This window comes from Mus musculus, chromosome 5 (genome assembly GCF_000001635.26).
Source record: "Mus musculus strain C57BL/6J chromosome 5, GRCm38.p6 C57BL/6J".
In the NCBI taxonomy this organism is placed as follows: domain Eukaryota; kingdom Metazoa; phylum Chordata; class Mammalia; order Rodentia; family Muridae; genus Mus; species Mus musculus.
In genome coordinates this window covers 140,343,163-140,369,305 of record NC_000071.6, presented here as the reverse complement: position 1 = coordinate 140,369,305, position 26,143 = coordinate 140,343,163, and the positions used below count along the sequence as shown (strand labels likewise).

At 50.3% G+C, this 26,143-nt stretch overlaps 1 protein-coding gene across 7 annotated transcripts in view; it reads left to right on the top strand.

The window, feature by feature from the left end:
- Snx8 (sorting nexin 8) overlaps positions 1-26,143 on the top strand; it is a 49,016-nt gene that overhangs the window by 20,003 nt on the left and 2,870 nt on the right. For 2 of the 7 annotated variants that reach the window (NM_172277.3, XM_006504672.2), the window contains exons 2-10: positions 8,924-9,114; positions 11,132-11,249; positions 13,225-13,346; positions 15,793-15,873; positions 16,111-16,271; positions 17,041-17,173; positions 22,961-23,029; positions 24,451-24,597; positions 24,871-25,020. In NM_172277.3, coding sequence (NP_758481.1) covers positions 8,924-9,114; positions 11,132-11,249; positions 13,225-13,346; positions 15,793-15,873; positions 16,111-16,271; positions 17,041-17,173; positions 22,961-23,029; positions 24,451-24,597; positions 24,871-25,020 — 1,172 coding nt within the window. Of the gene's footprint in view, positions 1-8,923; positions 9,115-11,131; positions 11,250-13,224; positions 13,347-15,792; positions 15,874-16,110; positions 16,272-17,040; positions 17,174-17,811; positions 19,816-22,960; positions 23,030-24,450; positions 24,609-24,870; positions 25,021-26,143 lie in introns of those variants that run through there. The other 5 variants (XM_030254436.1, XM_006504673.4, XM_030254437.1 and 2 more) reach the window with 3 other exon arrangements.

Genomic DNA, 26,143 nt, shown 5'->3' with positions numbered 1-26,143 from the left:
GGCCTGGCTATCCTGGAACTCGCTATATAGGCCAGACTGGCTTATACTCACAGAGACCCGCCTGTCTGTGCCTCCCAAATGCTGGGATTGAACACCTTTGCCACCATGCCCAGTCCAGACATGTTTGCTGTTGGGAGGGTACTGGCTGGCCAAAAGACTGATACCATCTAAGCCCAGCTCGCTAAACCAGTTGAGTTTATTGGGGTTAGTTACAGGAGCACAGACAATTCATGGACTGCAGCAGCAAGTCCTGGTCATCATTTAGGATCCTGGAGAGGGACGGGCACTGCCTCTTTCTCATGTGGGTCTCAGACAGCAGTGGTTAGGTTCAGCCTACAGGAAGCAGCCACATGGCACCTGGCATGGTTGTAAGAGAGCTTTCCATGGTGAAGGATGCCTCTGTGTGTGTGTGTGTGTGTGTATGTGTGTGTGTGTGTGTGTGTGGTGTTTGATTACTTTTGTTGTCTTTGAGACAAGGTCTCTATGTAGTCAAGGCTGGCCTCAAATTCGCTTTGTAGCTCAGGCTGGCCAGCAACTCATAAAGCTCTTAGCTTTAGCCTCCTAGGTGCTGGAATTATAGGTGTGACTACCGTGCCTGGTTGGTGTCATCCATTACTTTTTCTGTCAATGAGTGGGTGGGTAACTGACTTGGAGAATCACAGCATCTTGAGTTTTGCTTGTTGCCTGTGGAGGGCATTAATTTAGTACTGAATATTGAATTGAAGGTTTTGTGTATGTTAGGCATGTGTTCTACCACTGAGCCACACCCCCAGCCAACCCCTCACTGGGGGATTCTAGGCAGGTGCTCTACCACTGAGCCACACCCCCAGCCCCTCCCTGGGGGATTCTAGGCAGGGGCTCTACCACTGAGCCACGCCCTCAACTTCTCACTGGGGGATTCTAGGCAGGAGCTCTACCACTGAGCCACGCCCCCAGCCCCTCCCTAGGGGATTCTAGGCAGGGGTTCTACCCCTGAGCCACACCCCCAGCCCCTCCCTGGGGGATTCTAGGCAGGGGCTCTACCACTGAGCCACACCCCCAGCCCCTCCCTGTCCTCTAGCAAGCATTCTACCAGAGCTACATTTTTACTTTCTGAGATAGGATTGGCCTTGAACTTGTGATCTTTCTGATTGAGCTTCTTCCCAAGCAGTTCACCTCACATGCAGGCTGTACCACCAGTCATGGCTTCTGGTGGAACATATTCAGTTTTTGTTGGTGGCCTCACGACTGGAGAGTAATGAATCTGGAAGGAAGTCGGTGATGCCTATTGAGTGTTCTATTCTCACCAGCTGTTCTCAGCTCCGCTGTGTCGTTTAATTCTGAGGCGCACTGCTGCCAGCTGAGAACCCCACAGGAAAGCAGTTTGTTCCAGAATGGTCAAAGCAGGGAGCACGTGAAGTTGATAGGACCTGTCTAGGGGACGCTGGAGGGACTGCAAGAATTCTTGCTGTGTTCTGCATAAGTGGTATAGGCCCACTGGTGGTAAGGGCTCTGTCTCTCTGTGTCTCTCTCTCTCTCTCTCTCTCTCTCTCTCTCTCTCTCTCTCTCTCTCTCTCTCTTTCTCTGTGTGTGGTGTGTGTGTGTTGATATTGGGTCTTGCTGTTGGTCAAAATCTTGCTGGCCTCAAAAATCTGAATTCTCGGGTGGGTGGGTATGGGGGACTTTTGGTATAGCATTGGAAATGTAAATGAGCTAAATACCTAATAAAAAATGGAAAAAAAAATCTGAATTCTCCTTCCTCTGCTTCCTGAGTTCCGGGATTATAGGCATGTGCCACTGTGCTTATTACCTCTAAGAATTTTTAAAATTACATTTATCTATTTGTTTATGGCAGAGGATCACTTGTGCCTCTGCACATGTGGCAGTCAGAGGACAGACAGCTTGAGGGTGTTCACTCCCAGGGGTCAAACTAAGGTGCTCAGGCTTGGCAGCAAGTGCTTCTACCTGCCGAGTGAGCCGCCCCACCAGCTTCCACTGACTTTTTTTTTTTTTCGAGACAGGGTTTCTCTGTGTAGCCCTGTCTGTCCTGGAACTCACTCTGTAGACCAGGCTGGCCTTGAACTCAGAAATCCTCCTGCCTCTGCCTCCCAAGTGCTGGGATTAAAGCATGCACCACCACGCCCGGCTGTGCCTGACTCTTTACGTCCAGTTTGCAAGCGACAAATACTGTGCTCAGGTTGGTCTCTCACTGGCCCATATACCCACTGGACTATGGAGGCTGGCTTCCGCCAGATGTCTCTCTTCGGAGCTTGCCTTTGCCTTTCAGTGCCTCAGCCTGACTGGTTTTTCTTCTACTCTGTTTTATTTCTGTGGGACTGGGATAGTACACAATGCTTCTCTGTCTCAGGTGACCATGGATGCAGAAAAAGGTAAGGGCTAAGGTGCTCATCGCTCATCCCAGAGAATCCTGATTCTTCTTCTTCCTGTCCTTACTGCTGCGTGTGCTCTACCTGTGTCCAAAACAAAGTTTCTTTTTTTGCTCTGCGACAGTTGGGTATGGAACCCAGGGTGGAGCCTTGGCTCATACCTGTCCCCCTGCCTTTGCCTCTGCCTTGGAAGTGCTGGAATTACAACTGTGCACTTCTGTTTTTCATTTAAAGTTTCCTTTGAGGGTCTGGAGACCAGCTCCACAGTTGAGTGCCTACTGCTTTTGCAGACAACCCATGTAGTGGCTCACAACAAGTGCTGGGATTAAGTGCCTGTGCCACCACACCCAGAATTTAGCAAATGAATACCTGCAAATGAATACCTGGGGTCATACTGTGTTGTGGTTGGTGCCTCAGAAGAAAGCTGTGAGGACATCTGGGGCTTTTCCCTTTTCCTTCATAAACTGTGGCTTTAAGATTTGCATTCCCTCCCTCTTTACTCTTTGTCTCCTCGTGTGTGTGTGTGTGTGTGTGTGTGTGTGTGTGTGTGTGTGTGTGTGTAGACACAGAGGAGTGTAACTTGGGTGTTGGTAGTGTTCTTCCACCTTGACATTTTTAAAAAATGTGTATTTATTGTGTGTTGCGTGTTCATGTGTGGAGGTGAGAGCATAACTTTCAGGAGTCAACTTTTTCCTACAGTGTGGAGTCTGTTTGGTGGCCTGTGCCTGGACCTCCTGGCCATCTTGCCAGCCCCCAGCCCTGTATGTATGTATGTATGTATGTATGTATGTATTTATTTATTTATATTTTCATAGATTTATTTTTTTTACGTGTGATTTGCCTGTTCACCCTGTGTACCATGTGTATGCCTGGTGACTATGCAGGCCAGAAGAGGGCATTAGATCTGTTAAGAGCCACCATGTGGGTGCTGGGAACCAAACCCAGGTTCTCTGCAAGATCAAGTGTTCATCAGAGTCACCTCTCTAGTCCCAAGTATCCGTTTTTTTTGAGGGTTTGTAAGTGTATGTGATTGTGTGTGTGTGTGTGTGTATACGTGCATGCCAGTGGACAGCCTCCGATATCTGATTCTCAGAAACAATGTCTTAGTCAGGGTTCATTGCTCTGAAGAAACACCATGACCCAGGCAACTCTTATAAAGGACAACATTTAATTGGGTCTGGCATTGAGTTTCAGAGATTCAGTCCATTATCATCATGGCGGGAAGCTTGACATTTTGCAGGCAGACATGGTACTGGAGGAGCCAAGAGTTCAAACTTGGTCCAAAGGCAGCCAGGAGAAGACTGAGATTCCACACTGGGTGGAGATTGAGAATAGAAGACTTCAAAGCCCACCACCATAGAGACTTCCTCCAGTAAGGCCACACCCACTCCAAAAAGGTTACATCTCCTAATAGTGGCACTCTCTCAAACACATGAGTCTGTGTGGAACAGATGTATTCAAACCACTGTGTAGTTCATTTGAGATAGGGTCTCTCATTAGCCTAGCACTGGATGATTGGGCTAGGGCAGACCTACTGGCCTACAATCAATCCCAAGGTCCTTCTGTGCCTTGCCAGGTCTGGGATTATTAGTGTGCTGTCATACTTAACCTGCAGTCATGTGTCCTGGGGATGGAAGTTAGGTCCTTGTGTGGACATGGCAAGTACTGACTGGGCTGTTTCCCTCCTGCTCTCTATTGTTTGTTTGTTTGTTTTTTGATGTGCATACACTGAGGCTCTCTTCATTAGAGATGGTTGTGAGCCACCATGTGGTTGCTGGGAATTGAACTCAGGACTTCTGGAAGAGCAGTCAGTGTTTTAACCACTAAGCCATCTCTCCAGCCCCTTGTTTTGTTTTGTTTTAAAGATTTATTTATTTATTATATGTAAGTACACTGTAGCTGTCCTCAGATACTCCAGAAGAGGGTGTCAGATCTCGTTACAGATGGTTGTGGGCCACCATGTGGTTGCTGGGATTTGAACTCCGGACCTTTGGAAGAGCAGTCGGGTGCTCTTACCCACTGAGCCATCTCACCAGCCCTGTTTTGTTTTTTTTTTTGAGACAAGGTTTCTCCTTGTCACCCTGGCTGTACACTAGGTTGGCCTTGAACTCAGAGATCCACCTGCCTCTGCCTCCTGAGTGGAGTGCTGAGATTAAAGGTGTGCGCCACCACTGCCCTGCAGGGACTCTTGCTCCGGAGTCCCAGGAGTGCCCAGGGTGACATGCGGGCACCCCCACACCTGGCTTTCCAGGATGTTTGTGAGAAGCCAAGGGTCAAGGTGCTGTTTGTGCTTTAGAAGATGTTTTAGAGATCTGACTTTCAGATTCTGCTGTGTTCAAAGTTCGCATTCTTTAACCACATGTGACCCCTTGCTAATGATTACTGAGGTCTCAGGCTGTCTTAGAGGACTGCCTTATCTTAATCTTTGGGGAAATCATGAAGATAAATACATGCTTAATAGAGAACTTTGAAAAAGAGTCAGCTGGGCACGGTAGCTCACAACTCTGATTCCAGCACCTGGGAGGTCAAGGCCGGCAGGTATTTGTTGAGTTTGCAGTCAGAGTGGTCTATGTTTTGATTTCCTGCCAGCCAGGGGTAAGGCAGTGTGGGGTCTGGAAAAAAAAATCTCTCTTATTAGAGACCTTTGTTGCCCTTCTGCTGTGTCCCAGGCTGGCTGTGGACTTGAGGCAGGCTGTGGTTGCCCTGCCTCTGCCTCCCAGATTCTGGGATTATGGGTATGTTTTTATATTATTATTATTATTTTTCATGTGCGTTATTTTGTTTTGTTTTTTGAGATCAAGTCTCCTTATGTTGTCAGGCTGGTCTGGAAATGAGGCTCCTCCTGCCTCAGCCTCTTGAGTGCTGGAATCATCAGTGTGTACTACCACATCTTGTCTATATCAGCCTAACCAATCAATCAATCAATCAGCCAGTCACACACACACACTCTCTCTCTCCTTGAAATTCTGATCTTCTTGCCTCTACCTCCTAAGTGCTGGGATTACAGGTATGTGCCACTGGGTCTGCCCTGTCTTTAAACTTCTGGGGTTTTGATAGAAAGTTAACTGTTGATCTGACTTGAGGGTTTTCTAGTACACAAAGTATCAGCCCAGCCCACCCACCAGCCCAGTGTTTCCCTCTCTCTGCCCCTCAACCCTCTGCTTCCCAGACTCCACAATCATCAGCTCGGAAATGTTCTAAGGCTGGTGGTTTGAATGAGAATGGCCCCATAGGCTCATATACTTAAATACTTGGTTCCCAGTGGGTGGAACTGTTTGGGAAGGATTAGGACGTGTGGCCTTGTTGGAGGAGATGTGCCGAGAAGGGTGGGCTTTGAGGTTTCAGAAGCCCACAGAGTTCCAGTTGGCTTCCTCTCTACATTGGGGTTGTTATCTCACATGTAAGTTTTTAGTCAGTTACTGCTCCACTGCCATGCCTGCCTGCCTGCTGCCATGCTTCCCACCATAGTGGTCATGGACTCACCCTCTGAAACTGTAAGCAAGTTGCCAGTTAAATGCTTTCTTTTATAAGTTGCCTTGGTCATGGTGTCTCTTCCTGCAATAGACAATGACTAAGACAGATCCTCTGGAACTGCAGAGATGGCTCACTTGTTAAGAGCACTGGCCCCTCTAACCGAGAACCTGTATTCAATTCCCTGCACCTATGTGGAGGTGCAACTCTCTGTTAATCAATTTCTATGACTTAGAATAATAGACCTGGGGGCTGGAGAATGGTGCGGCTGCTAAGAGTGCTTGCTGATCTTACAGACGACCCAGGTTTAGTGCTTAGTATTCACTTGGGCAGTTCACAACTGCTTGTAGCTCCAAGGGATCCAACAGCCTTTTCTTCCCTTCACCCACACTCAAAGGCACAAACCCTATACAAACACACACATATATCTAATTAAAAAAATTAAATCTTTTGGTTGTGAGCCTAGCCTTTAATGGCTGAGCCATCTCCAGAAGATCATGAGTTGAATCCCAGACATTGGATGGTTGGAGATTGATTTTTGCTTTTGATTGTTTGTGCCCTGATATTTTTTCCCTCTTGAAGGAAGTTTTTTAGTGAAGCCTACAGTTAAGAGACTTTGAATTTTAAAGTACTTTGAATTTTATGTAAAGACTGTGGGACTTTTAAAGTTATTTAAGATCTTGAGGATGAATAAGAACTAAGGGTTGAGGCTTACTAGTCATGTATTTGTGTGTCAAGTTAACAAAGGGTCAGTTGTACTGGCTAGTTTTGTGTCAACTTGACACAGCTGGAGTTATCACAGAGAAAGGAGCTTCAGTTGAGGAAATGCCTCCATGAGATCCAACTGTAAGGCATTTTCTCAATTAGTGATCAAGGGGGAAAGGCCCCTTGTGGTTGGTGCCATCTCTGGGCTGGTAGTGTTGGTTCTATAAGAGAGCAGGCTGAGCAAGCCAGGGGAGGCAAGCCAGTAAAGAACATCCCTCCATGGCCTCTGCATCAGCTCCTGCTTCCTGACCTGTTTGAGTTCCAGTCCTGACTTCCTTGGTGATGAACAGCATTAGGGAAGTGTAAGCCGAGTAAATCCTTTCCTCCCCCCCAAAAAATTAAATCTACACATTCTCATTTCTGGAGGAGGAAAGTCCCCCCACCAGGCCTGGGTACTAGTCAGTATCTACGTATGTACACATGCATATAGATACATAGCTGTATTTATTATCCTTTGTGTGCGAGTGTGGATGAATGCGTGTGTTCATTGTCCAAGTGGAGGCCGGAGGCCAGCCTCCAGTCCAGTGCTCACCTTGCTTGCACTTGCCTCCTCACTGCTGTACACTATGAGTTAGCTGCCCTTCAAGCCTCCATTTCTGCTACCTCTGCCCTCCTTTCTGTGCATGCTGGGATCACAGACTTGCGCTTCTAAGTTCAGCTCTCTGTGCCACCACCACCTGGTTTATTTAGAACATTTTAAGAACATGTTGCCATTTCAGAAAGCCCCTGGGTTGGGTATGATGGTGTGTCACTATAATTCGAGTACCCGGGAGGCTGAGGCAAAAGGGTTGCAATTTCACCTATGTGCAGATTTAATGCCTGCAAGGTATAATGTGACCCTGACTCAAAAACAAAAAGCAAAGCCAAACATGATTTATTGTAAAACTGCGGCGATGACTCACGAGTGCTTGACACGCAGGAACCCAGGTAAAAGCCAGGCATGGTGATGTGGAGGAGGCAGAGGCAGAAGGATCCCTGGATGAAGTAGGGTCTTACCTACCAACCTGGTTGAACTGATGAGTTCCAGGCCAAAATGAGACTCCACCTCATCCATCTGTCTGTCACGGCTGGGTCCTAGAACCCTGACTGAGACAGTGAGGGAATGAAGAAAGGACAGACACCTAGACAGACAGACAGACAGAAGAGCTGGGGTGGGTGGGTCATGCTTGCTGTAGTGGAGCAGCACAAAGGACACAAGTTGGACCCTCAGCACAGCAGGAGTGGCTCGCTCGTGGGAGGTCTCTGAGTGTTGCCTGGGAAGCAGCAGTTGCTAGGTTCGGCACTCACTGGTCAGTGGTTTGCAGATGTGTTCTTGGACCAGAAGGAGCTTTGCTGTGCCTCTCAGCCTTGCCTTACAGGAGGAAGCTTTTGCTAATTGCTATGGGTCTGTGGCATCCTTACATGGCTGTGCCCATGTCACCAGCACACTCTCAGGCCTTCATCTTCTCGTACACTCACAGTGTCCTTGGCTCTCCACAAGACCATGTCTTTAAAAGAAAGGAGGACAAGGGGCGAGCAGGAGAGATGGCTCAGCTGTGAAGAGCACTGGCTGCTCTTCCAGGGGGACCCAAGATTCAGTTCTCAGCACAAAAACTAACAAGTGCCTGTAACTGCAGTTCCAGGGGAATCTAACTCCCTCTCCTGGCTTCTAGGGCACTGCACAAACCTGCTACACCCGTGTACATGAAAGCAAAACACACATGTGAAAAGAATGAGGTAGATGGGATGCAGAATAAGAGACGAGGCTGACCTCTGGCCCCACACTTAAGGGACAGCCACATTTACCAGCGCCATCGTAGTGCTGCTGTCTTCCCGCGGTTTGGGCTCCTGGTGGTGCTGATGGGTAGCATCTTTCTAAGTGCCTTTTGGCCACTGTGCGTCTTTGGAAGAATCTTTTTGTTTTTTGTTTTTCAATACAGGGTTTCTCTGTGTAGCCCTGTCCTGGAACTCACTCTGTAGCCCAGGCTGGCCTCCATCTCACAAAGATCCACCTGTCTCTGCCTCCCAGGTGCTGGAATTAAAGGCATGCACCTCCACTGCCCGGCTGGAGGAATGCCTTTATAAACTGTCTGTTGTTAAGTTGCAAGCATTCCCTCCCTCCCTCCCTAACTGAGCTGTAATCCTTCTCCATGAATTTACCCATTCACACAGGTGAAGCCTCCTGCAGGGATTCTTCTGGGTGCTGTAGCTGGGGGAAGGGGCGGGTCTGGTGTGGCTGTGCGGCAGTGGCCAGAGTCCGAGTGCTGAGCCAGCATAGGGAACGGGGAGGCCCCTCTCCCTGAGCAGCTGTCTTTACCTGCCATCTACCCTGTCTCTTTCAGGCCCACGAACATCCCAGGTCACTGAGTGGAGGGCCCTGGACCCCGGGCGAATGCAGATGCCGCAGGGGAACCCACTGCTGCTGTCCTACACCCTGCAGGAGCTGCTGGCCAAGGACACGGTGCAGGTGGAGCTCATCCCTGAGAAGAAGGGCCTCTTCCTTAAGCATGTGGAGTACGAGGTTTCCAGCCAGGTAACCGGGACTCAGTGTGCTGCGGGGAGAGCCACAGAGCAGCCCTGGGCAGGTGGTAGGACAGGGCTCTGGCTGGCTCTAGGGTGTGACCCAGTACCTGATGATGCAGGCGAGCTGGCCAGCCAACTTCTGGATAGCTGCTGGTGCCTAGAGCTGCTTCTGACTCAGCTAGGCCTCAGGTCCATTCTCTGACTGCAGTCTTTTTTTGCAGTCTTTCTCTCTGCCTGCCTTCCTGTCTTCTGTCTGCCTGCTTGCCTGGCTGTCGGTCTCTTTCTTACACAGGATCTTGCTACATAATCCTGACTAGCTTTGAACTGATAGCAGTTCTAGTGCCCTGGCCTCCTCTGAGTTCCGGGATTATAGGCTGAGCCACCAGACCTGACTTCTAGGAATCTTTTGAAAAAAATTTTTTAAAATTTTATTATTTTATTTTATTATTTTATTTTTTTGCAATAGGGTCTCATGTATCTCAGGCTAGCCTTGAACTCTCAGAGATGTGCCTCCCTCTGCTTCCTAGATAATGGGCTTATAGACATTTGCCACCATGCCCAGCTACAATCTTTATGTCTCTAGAGTGCATGCCTGCAATGCCATTGTCCCAGTGCTGGTTTTCAACATTGGCAATCCCCTGGAGATCTGAACATCAGCCCCGTGGGAGCTGGGTTCCAACCATTTAAGGGGAGTGCAAGCTCATGTCCCTCACACCTTTAGTGACCCCACTTTCCTGCTATTGGGCACCCAAACGTCTGGGTTCATCAGACACAGCTCTGTTGGGACAGGCGTGGTTTGGCGCTCAGCAGTATGTGGTATCCCCAAGGTACCAGATACCTTGGTACTTTTGTGCCTTCTTCCATGAATTTTGAGTGTCTTGCTCCAGTTAGAGTGGCTTTGGGAGAGTTTTGCAATATGTCCTGTAATAACGTAGTTCATGGCTGACACCATCTTCAGGTCTTGTATTGTCGTCAGTGTGTGAGGGAATTGCAGGGCAGAGCAGGGCCCACCTGGAGTTGTGATGCTGGGCTGAGCTGGAGGGCCTCCCTCAGGGATGCTTCCAGGATAGCATATCCATCTGCCAATCTGTAGAAGCTGCGAGAACCTGGGGAGAGGGTTCCAGACTGCAGTGAAGCAGGCCCTGCAACTGGGCCTGCCAAACTAAACGTGGGAAGCTGTGCTTGCCCCCAGCAGCCTCCTGCTTGCTTTTTACCCTCCTTGCAGGCCTTTTTTCCCCCCTGTTTTTGTTTTTTGTTTTTTTTTTCTTGTTCTTAGGATGTCTCTATTTCTCAATGCTAGGGATATAGGTAGTATCATACACTACCATATCCAGCTTTTACCTTGATGCTGGAAATCTGAACTTGGGGCCTTATGCTTGTGTAGTGAGCACTGCACCTACTTTGCCATCTCCTCAGCCTTCTGCATTATGTTTTAAGAGCAGGTTTATACCCGTCCAAACAGTGAAGAAGTCTCATCATGACAGAGAGCTATGCAAACATTATAATTTGTATTTCTATGTAGAATTCTAGAGCCTTTTTGTTTTGTTTTGTTTTGTTTTTTGTTTTGTTTTTTTGAGACAGGGTTTCTCTGTGTAGCCCTGGCTGTCCTGGAACTCACTTTGTAGACCAGGCTGGCCTTGAACTCAGAAATCCCCCTGCCTCTGCCTCCCAAGTGCTGGGATTAAAGGCGTGCTCATAGAGCTTTTACTTTTGGGAAAAACTTGGGGAGAGAGGGAGAGGAATTTGGTAACATTACTACGGTGAATCCTATTGCATGGTGGGAGAAGGCAAAAGGCGAGAGAGTTGAACTTAAAAGTCAGCTCGAGGTACAGTGTAAGTTTAAGATCAGCCTGGGCAGTTTAGTTGGATCAGATCTCAAAAAGTAAAAAGAGGGCTGGGGGTGTGGCTCAGTGGTAGAGCCCCTACCTAGAGTCCCCCAGGGAGGGGCTGGGGCGTGGCTCAGTGGCAGTGTAGAGGATTTGTGTAGTTGCTGATGTCCTGCCTGCTATGCCCCTTTTGTTTTATAGCGCTTCAAGTCCTCCGTGTACAGACGCTACAATGACTTCGTGGTCTTCCATGAAGTGCTGCTTCACAAGTTCCCGTACCGCATGGTTCCAGCTCTTCCGCCCAAGAGAGTGCTGGGAGGTAAGGCAGGGTTCAGGGAGGCCCGGCACAGTGAAAGCAAGCTGCACTCCTGGTTGCCAGGTGGGCCCGTTGTAGCCCAGGCTGCTGCAGCTTGTGGTCTCAGAGGGGCTCATGTACATGGTCCTGCTGGGGTCGGAGCTCTGGCTTAGCCCTGCCATGGTAGAGGAGGGTGGCCAGACTCAGGTGCCTTCTGACCCCAGTGTTGCCCCTGCTGGGTGCTTTGGGCTATGCTTGGGATTACTAGGATCAGGCCAGCCATCACAGGATCTTTCTTATCAACTACAAATGACCCCAGAACCCCAATGAAACTTGATCAACTGTGTTGCTGTAACAAAACATCAGACAAAAGCGGCTAAGGAAGGAAGGTGCAGCTGTCATGGGGAAGGCAGGGCTACAGGAGTGGTCTGAGGCAGCTGCTGACATTGCATCCACAGTCAGGAGGAGAGAGAAGAGCTCAGCTCTTTTTCTGCTTTCTTCCTTGCTGGACCTCAGACCGAGGAGTGGAGCTGGCCACCTTTAGGGTGTGTCTTCCTACTTCAGTTAATCGAATCTAGAAACTCACTCACAAACATCCCCAGGACTGGAGATTCTAGATCTTATGAAGTTGACAATCGGTATAACCCATTAAGTGGGCAGCCTAATTAATCCTGGTGGCGTCATGAGTTCCAGACCAGTCTAGCCTACATCAGACAAGGTGCAGAGCCCGCCAGCTCACTTTCCTGGTGTCCCCAACCTTCTAGTGCAAGTGAACATGCACAGTGGGGGAGCTTGGTTGGGCTTTAAGTAGAGATACAGCTGCCTACCGTCCTGAAGCTCCTCACTGTGGCTATAGACGCGACACGGTTCCATCCTACTTCCGCTGGGCGGCTCAGCTGCTGATGACTGCCCCTGGGACAGCTCTGCTCCCCACTGACAAGGAATGTTGCACGCAGTGGGAATTGGAAGATAAACTATTAGGAAGGGACCGTTGTCTGCATCCAAGCTGGCTCTTGGCTAATAAGTCCAGTCAAGGCTAATAAGCACCTGGACGTTTGGCAAACACTGTCACCTGCCTCAGCATTTCTGAGAGCCCAGAAGTCTATGACACCTGGAGGGTTGAGTGGGGTGGGGATTACTGTATTTTTCTTTTTTGCTTTGTTTGAGACAGGCAGCCCTGGCTACCCGAGAACTTGCTATTTATTTAGACCAGGCTGGTCTCTACCCCCTGAGTGTTAGGATTAAAAGCATGCACTACCAGACTTGACTTTTAGTGTTTGTGTGACAGGGTCTCACTCTCTGATAAGCCTGGAGCTCACCGAGATTGCAGCCTTCCTGCTTCAGCCTCCCAAGTGCTGAAATTAAAGGCCTGTGCCACTAGGCCTGGCCGGCTAACAATAAGCTTAGTTACCAGCGGTGAGCACTGGGAGGTTGAGTTGCATTATCAGCACATTGAAGCTGCGTGTTTGGAGCTGGAGAGATGGCTCAGCGGTTAAGAGCACTGACTGCTCTTCCAAAGATCCTGAGTTCAATTCCTAGCAACCACATGGTAGCTCACAACTATCTCTAATGGGATCTGATGCCCTCTTCTGGTGTGTTTGAGGACAGCTACAGTGTGCTCAAATACATTAAACAAATAAAAACTATGTGTTTATAGCAAGGTGTTTTAGCCATGTCCTCCTAAGTTGCCTTTCTTGTAGAGGGCTGTGTAGATTTTACTGGTTCCCAATTGCTTTTTGTTTAGGGTGGGGGTCTTACTTTGTGGTCAGTCTGGCTTCAGATACTCTGTAACTCAGGCTGTACTCCAGCTAGCAGATGTTTGTCACCATGCCTAACCTCCCAATGTTTTCCATCAACACTGATAGACCTGGCCATTCCTCCACCCATGCATGTTTGGGAGCTCTGTTGCCCCCTTGTGTTCTTAGCCTCTTAGCTGCTTGGAAGCCTGCTCTGAGTGGGGGCTCGGCTGCCTGCGTGGTGACCCTGTACTGTCCTCCAGCCGACAGGGAGTTCATCGAGGGCCGCCGGAGGGCCCTGAAGCGCTTCATCAACCTGGTGGCCCGGCACCCACCCTTCTCTGAGGACGTGCTCCTTAAACTCTTCCTCTCCTTCAGTGGCTCGGTAAGTGTGTCCCTTGGTCCCGACCTGGGTGGAATCCTGGGGCCTGAAACTCTTGCTGAATTCCTTTCTTTATACACTCAGGCTGGCCCAGTTTGAGCTCATACTAGAGACAGTCCTCCTAACTTAGCCTCTCAAGTGCTGGGAGCCCAGACCTAGGTTTTATTCCCTGACCCTGGGATTCTTCTCCTGTCTCTTGTCTCTTGTTTGAATGTCCAGAGTGGATTTGTTTGTGATTGACAAAGCAAGACGTTCACAGGCTGGGCATCATTTTAAAGAGGCCTCCTTGTGTGACCTGGAGGCTTTGTGTACCTCTGTCTGTAAGTCCACGGGAGATGAAAGCTTTTCTTTCATGGGGTTATGGTGGAGTTCAGAGCGTGACAGTGTGTGTGCCTGTGTTAGGAATCCGCACCTTGTCCTCTCTAGACAGCACTGTGAACAGGGGCCAGCCCAAGGGTTCTTAATTGTATGTGGAAGTTCCCACAACTCTTCTTGGCAAGCAGGGTCTGTGGTGGGTGGGTAGGAAGGGAGGGGAGCCTCTGTTTGAATGGGCACTTGGGGCTTTCCGAGCCTTACTCAGTTGCAGGGCAGGGGACGTGGGGCAGTCAGGAGTCAGCACAGTTTGTTTTGTATGCTTGTGTGTGGGGGCCGTGTGTACCTGAGTGCTTGTGTCAGTGTGTAAGTACTGAGACTAGAGTTGGATGTTAGGTGTCCTGCTTATCCCTCTTCACTGTACTCTGTAGAGACAGGGTCTTTCACTTGGAGTCAGGCTGGCAGCCAGCAAGTCCCAGCCATCCTTCTGCCCCTACTTCCCACAGCACTAGAGTTACAGGTACCTGTGGCCATGCACAGCCTTTTACATGGGCTGGGGTGTCGAACTCATACTCTCAAGTTTTAGCAGCAAATACTCTTATCCACTGAGACATCTCCCTAACCCAGCCTAGTGTTTGTGCTTGATTTTACTTCCCCAAGGACAGCTGGCCTCTTTGGAAGGTCTCAGGCTTTCAATAGGTCACACACACACCCTTAACTTTCCACCCCCAGTGGAAACAGCCTTGTTTCTTTTCTTTTTGTGGTGCTGTCTTTGCACCTTGAACCTCATGCATGGTAGGTGCCTATCTGCTCCCTAGTGAGACTTTCTTAACCCTGGTGTGGCCTTCAAGCCTGGGGTGCAATGGTGCTGAATTCCTGCTCCAGAGGAGGGTGGAACCAGGAAGTTACCTCTACTCCAGGCCGAGAACTAGGAGTCAGCTGCCAAGGGTATCCAGCCCTCTGTATGATGGTCTGGATCATCCATCTGTCTATCCACGAATGGATGGGGTGTGTCTGTGATGTCCCTGGTCTTCAGTTTCCCTTTTTGGTAAAAGAGAATTAGAAATGTTCTTTACACGCTTCCACAAAGACTTGGCTGCCCATTATGTGTTTCTGTGTTTCCCAGGTGACTCTTCAAATCGAAGGCTTAGCTTTGCCAGTGAGGCCTCTGTGCAGGGCCACGTGTCAGTGCCTGGCCTGAGACTGAGTGCTCACTACCTTTCCTCTCCCACCAGCCGTTCCTGTGTTCTTACAGATCCCTAACCCTGAGGGTCTGTTCACAGGAAGCAGGCTCTCTTCCCATCCACCGCTGCACGGAGTGTGGAAGGTCTCCTGTCTGTCTCTGGGGTCTATGCTGGTTGGTTTAGATGCTACTGTGGCTCTGGAGAGGGCCTTTGCTCTGTTCCACAGGTGGAACTTGCTGGGCTGCTGCCTTTCTGTCAAGCTTTTCTTACAGTTTAACCCCAAAGATGAGTCTGAGAGACAGCCAAGGGATCCTGGAAGGCCGGTGGACCAGTTCATGCACAATAGCAAGTTTCTCTCCAGAAGGACTACATCTGTTTCTATGTTCTTAAGACAGAGACTGAAACTAGGAGCAATCCCCCTGCTTCAACCTCCTGAGTTCTGGGATTTCAGGCATGCACCACCACACCAAACTCCTGAGGAAGCTTGAATTTGTCTGTCTCCCTCTCTCTCTTTTAGTAGTGTTTCATGTGTGTGTGCTCACACATGCACATGCCTGTGGTGTTTGTGTGTGGTGTGGATGCCGACGTGGATGGCTGTGTGTGTGTGTAAGGAAGCTGAAGGAGGACATCTGGTATCTTGCTCTGTGACTCTCTACCTTACTCCTTTGAGCCAGGGTTGGTTGCCCATTGAACCTGGAGTTACGCTGGCAGCCAGAAAGCCCCAGCTATCCTGTCTCCATTCCCCCCACCTTCTTGAGACAGGGTCTTGCTGTGTAGCCTAGAGTGGCTTGGAACTCTCTTTCTCCTGCCAAGGTCTCCCCAGTGCTGAGATCACAGGCAAGCATCACTGGGCGTAGCTCCTGTGTCAGTTGGACTTCTAAGGAGCTCCCTTGTTCTCAGCTTGGGTGTCGTTGCTGGCAGGAGAGGGTGAAGCTGTCTCTTTCCTCTTTCAGGATGTTCAGCACAAGCTCAAGGAGGCGGCCCAGTGCGTGGGAGATGAGTTCATGAACTGTAAGCTGGCTGCTAGGGCCAAGGTAGTTTTCTGATTTTGGTATTCTTTCCCCTCTTAAGCCGAGGAATGGTAGTGCTAATCCTTGATGATCCACGCCTCTGTCGGGTGGCGGGGATCACGCCATTATCCACCACCTGTCCCTGTTGGACACCTTAGCAGCAGGGTTCAGCTGTAGCAGATGAGCAAACAGGTTTTAGGATGTCCTCTCTCTGAGACTAATCGGCAGGCCACTGTCTCTTTTCTTGTCACTTTTCCCCAGGACTTCCTCCCAGCTGACATCCAGACTCAATTTGCCATGAGCCGGGAGCTGATTCGAAATGTCTACAACAGCTTCTACAAGCTTCGAGACAGAGCCGAGCGGATTGCGTCCCGGGCCATTGACAACGCTGCTGATCTTCTCATATTTGGAAAGGAGCTTAGGCATGTGGCTCTGCAGGGACTGTGGCATTAATCAGGTCGGGGGCAGGGTCAGGCTACCATCCTGACCCTTTGCACTGCAGGAAGGTGAAACATAGGTCAGCAGTTATGGGAGCAAGAGGGACAGGAGAAAGCAGTGTTTTCAGGGTCAGACAGCACTGGGTCCTTGCGTACCTCCCAGAGTTGCCAGTATAGTCTTCTTTGGTACCTGTCACACTGAGAAAACACCTGCAGTTACAACTTATGGAAGGAAAGAAAGGTTAACTTTGGCTCACAGTCTGAGCGAACACAGTCCATCGTGGTGGGGAAGGTACGGCAGCAGTGTGAAGTGGATGGTCACAGTGCGTCCACAGTCAGAAAGCAGAGAGGGATGCTGGGGTCAGCTCGCTTTCTCCTTTTTATCCAGCCTTGCATCCCTGACCAGGGGATGATGCTATTCTTATCTGTGGTTCTTCCTCCTCAGGCACACCTCCACGCCCCTCCCACCATGTTGGCAATATTAACCAGCACAAATATAAACTAGTTTGTTTGCCTTGGCAAGAGCAGCCAGGGTCAGACTGAGTTTTCTTTATAGTGGTATAGCAGGCCTCCTGTGTACCGGGCACACAGGCCTTGGGGTCTTGGCAGTAGCAGTGATTTCTTGGATTCTTCCAGACATTCCCACCAAACAAACCTTCCAGGGCTCTCAGACCCCTCCTTGGAGTTCTCACCTTCCTGGGTACACACATCTAGGAAAGGGACAGGCAGGTGAGTGAGCGTTCTGTTTCTGCAGTGCTTTGGGCTCCGACACCACCCCTCTGCCCTCCTGGGCTGCTCTGCACCTCAGCACATGGGGCTCCCTGAAGCAAGCGCTCAAGGGCCTCTCCGTGGAGTTTGCACTGCTGGCGGACAGAGCTGCACAGCAGGTGAGTGTGTTCCTTCTCCAAGGGCCCCTTGTCCTAGAACGGGGTGTCCTGCGTGCTGGAGCACCTTTCGGGGAGCCTGGCTTCGAAGTCCTTATCTCTGTGTCGACGATCTTCCATCTCTGCATGGAGACTGTCTGTGCCCATCTGTTCTGGGTGTCTGCCTGCCCCTGAGCCATGTATGCTTCTGAGAAGGCCACTAGTGACAGAAACAGACTGGGTCCTTGTCCGCAGCCCTGGCGTTGCTGAGGCTCAGTAGATTGGACCCTGGCACTCTAGTCTTGTGCTTCAGTTTGGTTCTGGATAGACCACCTATTTCCGGTTGTGCCAGCTTGTGCTTGGCAACCAGTGACTTAACTCTTCGGAATAATAACTAAGCCCTCAGTACCCCGAGATTTCCTCCTCTCTATGAGGAGTGCTGTGCTGTGTATACAGGAGCTGTGCTTAGTTTTACATTTATTATTGTTGTGCGGAACAAACCTCGGGCCCTGCACATGTTAGAGACATGCTCTAGCACTGAGCTGCCCCTCAGCCTGACGCTGGAGGGTCCGACACTGAGCTACTTCCCCAGCCCTCTCTTTCCCTTTCCCCCTTTTCTTTTGTTGCCATTGTTGTTGAGACAGGTTTTGCCTTGAATTTAGAATCCTCCTGCATCAGTCTTCTGAGTAGCACTACCTGTCTGGGATGCCACTCCAGCTGTGGTCTTAAAGAAGCTGATATTCTTGTTGAGGCTCCGCCCCTGCCCAGGATGGAGGTTTCTTTCAAGTTATGTGTCTGGAGTGATCCACCTGCTGGGGACCTGGGGACTTTTCTTACTAGAGGACGGAAGCTCAGGTGTTGTGAGGTTTCTGTGGAAGAAGGACTTTGACTGCTTTGCTTGTGTGGAAAGTCCCTGATTTGTTTCCACTTCTGCTCCCAGAGCTGGTGTGCTCCCTTCAGAACTATGCCTATGGTTTTCTAATGTACGTGCAGTGCATGTGTGTTAGTTCATGTGTGTGTAGGTTCACATGTATGTGTTCACATGTATCAAGACGACTTCACATGCCATCCTTAAAGATGCCATCCACATCCTTTGAGACAGGGTTACTCATTGTCCTGGAGTTTACCAGTTAGGCTAGACTGGCTAATCATTAGGCAGGCCCCAGAGATGCTCTTGTCTCCTCCCAGCACTGGAAGGACAATCGAGAACCTCTGGACCCTGGACTGTCACTTGGATTCTGCGGACTTGGCTCCTCATCCTTCCAAGGGCAGTGCTTACACTCTGCCGTCTTTCCAACAGGCATCGTTGCTATCTTCTTCCTTGTTAATTAATTAGAGAAATAATCTTAGTCAAGTAGTGGTGGTCACACCTTTAATCCCAGCACTTGGGAGGCAGAGGCAGGCAGATTTCTGAGTTTGAGGCCAGCCTGGTCTACAGAGTGAGTTCCAGGACAGCCAGGGCTACACCCTTTCTAGGAAAAAAACAAGAAAAGAAAAAAATTTATGTATGTGTATGTGTGTGTATGTGTCTGTGTCTGTGTGTCTGTGTATGTGTGTGTATGTGTGTGTGTGTATTTGTACATGCACATGCATGCACATACCTATGGAAGGCGGAATCCTTCGTCAGATCCTATGAAGCTGGGATCTCAGTAGATTTAGAGCCACCTTCTGTGGGTGCTGGGACTGGACTTGAGTGCTCTGCAAGAGCAGCAACTGCTCTGTCAGCGAGCCCTCTCAGCCTCTCACTCAGGCTTAGGTCATTCCTTCCCACTCTCACTGCCCCTTTCTAAGGCAGAGAGGGCCAAGACTTGAGGTGTCAGGGCTTGGTGTGTTTTGTAGTGTGTATGCCATGGCTTTGCTGCAGCAACTTTGGTCTTTGAACCTGAGCTTCCCCACTGATCATATGTAAGAGGGTGGAACTAGATCATCAATGCAACTTGCATCTGTGTGAATTTGTGTGTTCGCTCGCACGTGTGGCGGTCAGGACAGCTTTGCAGAGCTGCTCTCCTCCCTTGTTGAAGCAGGGTTCCTTACTTCTGCTTATTTATGCAGCCTCGGAGCTTTTGAGTTTTTCCTGTTTCTGGTTCCAGGGTTTTTATGTGGTTTGGGGGTTGAATCGGGCTGCCGGGCTCGCTCACACAGTAGGTGCTTTTAACCGCTGAGTCACTTCACTGGCCACAACTATTTTCTTTCTTTTCCTCCTGCCTTCCCCCTTCAGATGCTGGTGTTAACAGCCTGGAGCACCATGCCCTTGCTGACTATTTTCTTTTTTTAAGTGTACAAATGTGCATGTGTGCACACGTGTGTGCGTGTGCCATGACATGTGGTTGTGGAAGCCCGAGAAAGGCTTGTGAGGTCAGTTCTCTTCTTCTACTCCTGTGGGCCATGGTCATGGAACTGGGGTCGTCAGCCTTGCGGGTGAATGCCCTAACCTGCTGAGCCCTCTTTCCTGCCCCAGGCTGCTTGCTTTTATCAGTGTAACTGTCCCGCAAGTGTGGTTTCAAGAAACATACATAAAGCTGTTTGTCACAGAGGCTGGACAGGCCTCTCTCTACTCAGCAGGAAGCCTCAGTCCTGGTGCTGGGTTCTGCACAGCACAGTATGAATATCTCTGTAGGTTCCTGTACTGGCTGGTTCTGTGTCAACTTGACACAGACTGGAGTTATCACAGAGAAAGGAGCTTAGGTGAGGAAATGCCTCTGTGAGATCTACTCTGGGACATTTTCTCAATTAGTGATCTAGTGGGGAGGGCCCATTGTGAGTTGTACCATCCCTGGGCTGGTAGTCTTGGGTTCTATAAGAAAGCGAGCTGAGCCGGGTGTGGTGGCGCACACCTTTAATCCCAGCACTTGGGAGGCAGAGGCAGGTGGATTTCTGAATTCGAGGCCAGCCTGGTCTACAAAGTGAGTTCCAGGACAGCCAGGGCTATACAGAGAAACCCTGTCTCGGAAAAAAAAAAAAAAAAAAAAAAAAGAAGAAGAAGAAAGCAAGTTGAGCAAGCCAGGGAAAGCAAGCCAGTTCAAAACATCCCTCCATGGTCTCTGCATCAGCTCCTGCTTCCTGACCCGCTTAAGTTCCAGTACTGACTTCCTTTAGTGATGAACAGCAGTATGGAGGTGTAAAACGAATAAACCCTTTGCTCCCCAGCTTGCTTCTTAGTCATGATGTTTGTGCAGGAGTAGAAACCCTGACTAAGACAGTTCCCAAGGACTTACTGATTCAGCTGCCTGGGCCTCCATTTTGAAGCTGGTCTGTCTGGAGTGCCAGATGGCGAATGAGTAGCTTAAGGCTCCTCCCAACCCTGTGTTTCTTTGACATTTTTTTACTTCTCTATTGCCTTAACTTAGGGGGATGCTTCCTGGATATTTCTCCCAGTCTTTATGTTGAAGTTAATGGAAGTTTGCTTTGCTTAGTTTAGGATCTTAGATTCGGGGTGATGGGGTGAGTTCTCACTTTGTTCCTGAAGCTGGCTTGCTACTTACTCACTTTGTAGCTAAGCTTGGCCTTGAACTTGTGCTCCTCCTACCTCGCTCTCCCAAGTGTGCACCTGCATGGCCAGGTTGGTGTGTGTGTGTGTGCAGAGGTCAGAAAGGGCGTTGGGAGGCTTACTTCATCATCATCCCCCCTTGAACCAGGGTCTCTCACTGAACCTGAGCTAGGCATGTGGCAAACAAGCCCCTCTGGTTACAGTTGTGCAGGTGACCACCCTAGCTTTACGTGGGCGTTGGGATCTGAACTCAGGTCCTCATGCTTGCCCAGCACGTGCTCTTACCTGTTGAGCAGTCAGTTGCTCCAGCTTCCCTGTGCTGTGTGTTTTTTAAAGGCATGTGCTTGAATTGTCAGGGTCTCATACACACAGATGGGATGGGATGGGATGGGATGAGATGGGATGGGATGGGATGGGATGGCCAGTGAGCCAGGCAGGACAAGCAGAATCTCCTTCCTTCCTTCCTTCCTGTAGCAGGGAAGCAGCCCCAGCCTGTCATCTAGGGCAGGATGACTATGCTAGGTGGTGTCTCCCGTCCTTGCGTATAGTTACTCTGTGTGTGTAGCATGTGTGTGCATTTGTGCAGAAGCCTTCAGCTCACTCTCTTTTTAATTTTAAAAGTTATTTTATATGTGTGGATGTTTTGTCTGCTGTGTGTCTGCGAACCACGTGTATGCCTAGTATCTGCAGAGGCCAAAAGAGGGCAATGGATCCCATAGGACTGAAGTTACAATTCGTTGTGAGCCGCCACGCAGGTGCTGGGGATTGAACCCAGGTCCTGTGGAAGAGCAACCAGTGCTCTTAACTTCTGAGCCATCTCCATTTTGTAAAGGTATACATGTAATTAATTAACTTATTTATTGGGACAGGGTCCCACTGTATATCCCTGGCTAGACTGGAACTGACAGATCCTCCTGCCTCTGCCTTCTGAGCTCACCACACCTGGCTCCATCTTGGTTTTTTTGTTTTGTTTTCTGTTCTGCTTATTTTTGTTTTGGGATGGGGTGTGTCACTGAACCTGGGTTGCTCCAGTGCAGTTAGACCAGATCGCCTCCAAACCCTCAAACTCCTAGGTTTGTCCCACTTTCATCTCCCCAGCTCAAGGGGTTGTATTAAACATGGTGTCTCACCCTTTATGGGAGTGCTGGGAATCCGAGCTCAGGCCCTCCCTTTTGCGTGGTAAGCACTTTGCTGTCTGAGCCTTCTCGCCAAGCTTCTCTCCTTGTGTGGAAAACCTTTAGCTCCCCTGTTCTTTTCTGGAAACTTGTTACTTAGTATCTGAACTGGCTGCAAGGCGTGGGATTGAATTACCTGAGAACCTAATGATTTAGTGGACTGAGGCTTAAGGGGACATTACAGAGTCCCCCTGAGACGACCACGCCCGACTTATCCAGGTCCCGTGTTTCCATGAAAATGTCTTCATTTTCTGTCAGTCTTCCGCCTCCTCCTCCTACACGAGTCTTCGTGCACAAGTCGGTGTCCGGCTGTTGGGGTGAGCATAGATTTCTTGGCTGGAGCTGGAGTCCTAGAGCCTTGGGCATGTGTTGGCTGGGACATGTGTACGTGCATACACATGGGCAGAGTGCTTTAGTGGCATGGATGATGGAGGCCAGGCGGTGTCCAGGCCACGGTTGCTCCTCTTCGTCTCCAGGGTGCAGTGAATGAGTTTCAGCACTGGGCTTTCCTTTCATCGCCAGCCGTGCTAACCGGGCTGTCTGTGTATCTGTCTACATGTCCGCTGTTGTGTTGCCTGTGCACAAAGTCCTGAGCCTGTATCCTCCATCCCATCCGTCCCTGCTTTGGCTTCCAGTGTGGCCCTTCCTTTACCCTGTGCTATCTGGAAGTACCAGAATGTCTCCTCTCACACCTCCCACATCAGGTCCTCTGTGCCTCTCTGGTCTCCCCATGTCCCCTCTCCAGACCTCTTTCCCTATTGTTAAAGCACCTCTCTCCCAGCATCCTTCCTCCATCTGTTTCCCCTTTGGACACGCCTAGCTTCAAAGAGAAGCTGGTAAGTGTTGGGCAGAGCAGCTGGGGCCCGAGTGAGCCGTGTCTCTAGTGCCTCTGTCATGCCTGTGAGACACTGCCTGTGGGAAGCCTAAAGGAGACTTAGCAGTGGAGACTCTGCTGCCCTGCCCTCATAACCTCCAGGTTTGAGAACATCTGTGCTTTCACCTGCAGGGCTCTCAGTGAAACTGGGCCTTCCTGAAGCTGGGCTGGTGGCTCGAGGAGGAGAGCTGCCAGGTTGTGGTTGGGGGAGTGAGGTCTCCAGGGGGTGCTAGGTCCTGGGTGCTGCATGTTGCTTAACTCATCCTTGTTCCTAGGGCAAGAAGGAGGAGAATGATGTAGTGGAGAAGCTGAACCTCTTCTTGGATTTGTTGCAGTCCTACAAAGTGAGTCACCAACATGTCTATCTGATGGTGGGTGACCTTGGGATTGTCTGCAGGTCAGGGATGACTGTCATGGGATCTGTTTGACTTTCCTGGGGAGACTGTAAAGAGACTGTTCCTGGAGATTAGGCACTGACAGACCAGAGGGGATTCCACTTACATCAGCTGGTGAGGTTACTGGGACTGATCCCAAAAACAAGGGTGGCCCACAGGTGGCTGCACCCTAAAGTGTGGTCTCCCCCCATTCAGTCTGTATTTTTTACTTAATCTTGTGGAGATCCTATGCCTCGCTTCCTCCAGGAGGGAGCGTTAGCAGACCTGACCTCATGAGGAGCCCACGGGAGTCGTCCCAGCTGCTCTCTCTGCTTCAAGGTGGGGATGGGCACATCCGACCTGAGGGAACTGCCTGCCTGGAGGTCTCCTAGGCTGGCTCAAGATTTCCTGCTAGCACCCCAGGACGCTCCCAAGTGGAAGGGGAGATAGAGGATTGCAGTGTGTGGTAGGAACCAAGATACATGAGTATCTGGGACTGTCAGGTTCTCTGGAGGTGACTGTAAGCCTCACACGGGGCCTTTGCTGCTTCTCATGGGTGAGGGCTCCCGAGAGCCGGCCCAGAGCTTACAGAGGAGGATTTGGAAGTTTGCTCTGGTAACTGAGCTGGTGGCATGTGGCTTCTACTGTTCAGGGCCTTGCGTTTCCAACATGCACCACCGTACCTGGCCTCCTGTGAAGTGAAGTTCCTGTTTGGGGTTGAAGGGCCCCACCAATTGATGACAGTATTTCTTCTTTCTTGGGCACACAGTCTTACCACCAGTGAGACATTGGCTCTCTGAAGTTGGTTAATATTAGTAGTCTGAGGTTTGGGGCTGCCTCAGAGCCCTAGACTATACAAATCCCTTTTTTGAAGGGTGATTCATCGTTCTCCTTTGGGGCTTGGGGTAGTGCACAGATTAACCTGAGCCAGATAGGATCTGTGTGGGGCTCAGCTCTGAACCAGAGTGTGTATGTAACCGTTTGTCTCTCTTAATTACACTAATTTGTGTGTGTGTGTGTGTGTGTGTGTGTGTGCACGCACACACGCACACACACTTTGAGGTCAGAGAACAACTTGCAGGAGTCAGTCCTTGCTTTCCACCATGTGGGTCCTGGAACTCAAACTCCGATCATCAGGCTTGGCAGCAAGTGCCTTTACCCATGAAGCCATCTTGCTCTTTTCCCGACTCTTTGCTCTTTCTGAATAGGAAAAGCCAGTCCTCCCAAGGGCCCTGATGGCCCAGTCCCTGTCAGCGTGAACCCTTCTTACTGCCTCTGCTGTCCCCTTGGCATGGGAGGTGGGAGCTGTGAGAAGGTGTCCGGTCCTCCGGGCTCTGGGTCCCTTTCGGGTTTGCTGCAGTAGGTGAGCGTGCCTCTCTCTCTCCCTGAAGGACCTGTGTGAGCGGCACGAGAAGGGCGTGCTTCACAAACACCAGCGGGCACTGCACAAGTACGGCCTGATGAAGAGGCAGATGATGAGTGCAGCGCACGGCCGAGAACCTGAGTCTGTGGAGCAGCTGGAGTCACGAATCGTGGAGGTGAGCAGCAGGCAGGTATCGGGGAGCAGCTGTGGGCTGCAGGGGGAGTGGCATCTGGAGTTGCTCTGAGCTCAGAATTGTGGGGATCCAGATCAGGGCTGCGGTGTGGGAGAGGTGGGAGCTGTCCCAGGGGCTCAGCGCTGTTTCCCTGGCCTTGGATTTGCTTGGTGCTCACTCCTGAGCATGTGAGGACAGGAGCCAGTGCCCGAGCTCAAAGCAGATGATCTGTACCACATCTAAGGGGCCTGTGCACAGATTGCTCTCTGCTTGCAGCAGGAGAACGTGATCCAGACTATGGAACTCCGAAACTACTTCTCCCTCTACTGCCTGCACCAGGAGACGCAGCTCGTCCACGTCTACCTGCCTCTCACCTCGCACATCCTGGGGGCCTTCGTGAACTCCCAGATCCAAGGGCACAAGGAGGTGAGCCACCCCTGCCCCCACTGTTACTAATGCCAGCCTGTGTTCAGGTGCCTGGCCTGTCACCTGTAGCCAGTGACCTCCAGAATGGAGCTGATACCCATTGGCCTGAACAGTTCCTAGTTCTCCAGCCTCTTGTGTGGCCAGAATGGTGACGCTGAAGACTCGTGAGTGGGATCAGAGAGACTTCATGAAGTTCATTCTTTTAGGAGAACTCGGGAGTCAGGAAAAGCATGGAGACTCCAGGCCCCACAGCTGAGAGAAGCGGATGGCAGTCAGTATAGCTGGGAACACAGCGGACTTCCCTGGAAGTCCTCTTAGCCACCTCTAGGTGTGGCTGCTGGAGTGGGAGAGGGTAGGAGCAGGGCGGGGGTGGGTCTTCGGAGGCCCCGGGATGCTTACCATGTGCAGGGTCTTCCACCCTTGCTCAGTCTCGCCAGCAGGGACTGAGGTAAGGCTTCAGAGATCGTGTGTGTGTGTGTGTGTGTGTGTGTGTGTGTGTGTGTGTGTGTTTTATGTATGATTTGGGGGGCGGGTAGGGGATATAAAACTGTCTGCCCCCAACTGGCATAACAGCCCAGTTATTCATTGGAGTTCATTGTGAAGAGTAAAGGTAGTTCTTGGGGGGCAGGGGGGGGGACGGGACGACACACTACTTCCATGGTGGTGGATGTTTACAGAGAGCTGCACTTCCTCTCCTCAGTTATCAGCTCCTCAATAACTAAAACCCGGTTTTAAACCTTTAAAAGTTATTTATTCATTATTTATGTGTATGTGTGAGTTTATGGGTGTCACCTGTCTGTAGGAGTCCACAGGGGCCAGAAGAAAATATCAAATTCCTCTGGAACTGGAGGTATATACAGATAGTTGTGAGTTGCCATGTGGGTGCCAGGAACCAAACCCAGGTGCTCTGTAACTTCTAGTGCATCCTGCCCACTTTGAGACAAGATCTCACTATGTAGATAGACCTGGCTGGTCATGATCTGTCTGCCTCTGCTTCCTGAGTGCTGGGATTAAAGCTGTGTGTACTTCTATACTCTCAGCCATTTTCGTTTCACCCCCCCTTTTTGTTTTTTGGGGTTTTTTTGTAATTTTTATACGCATATGTGTTGTATGTGTATGTGCT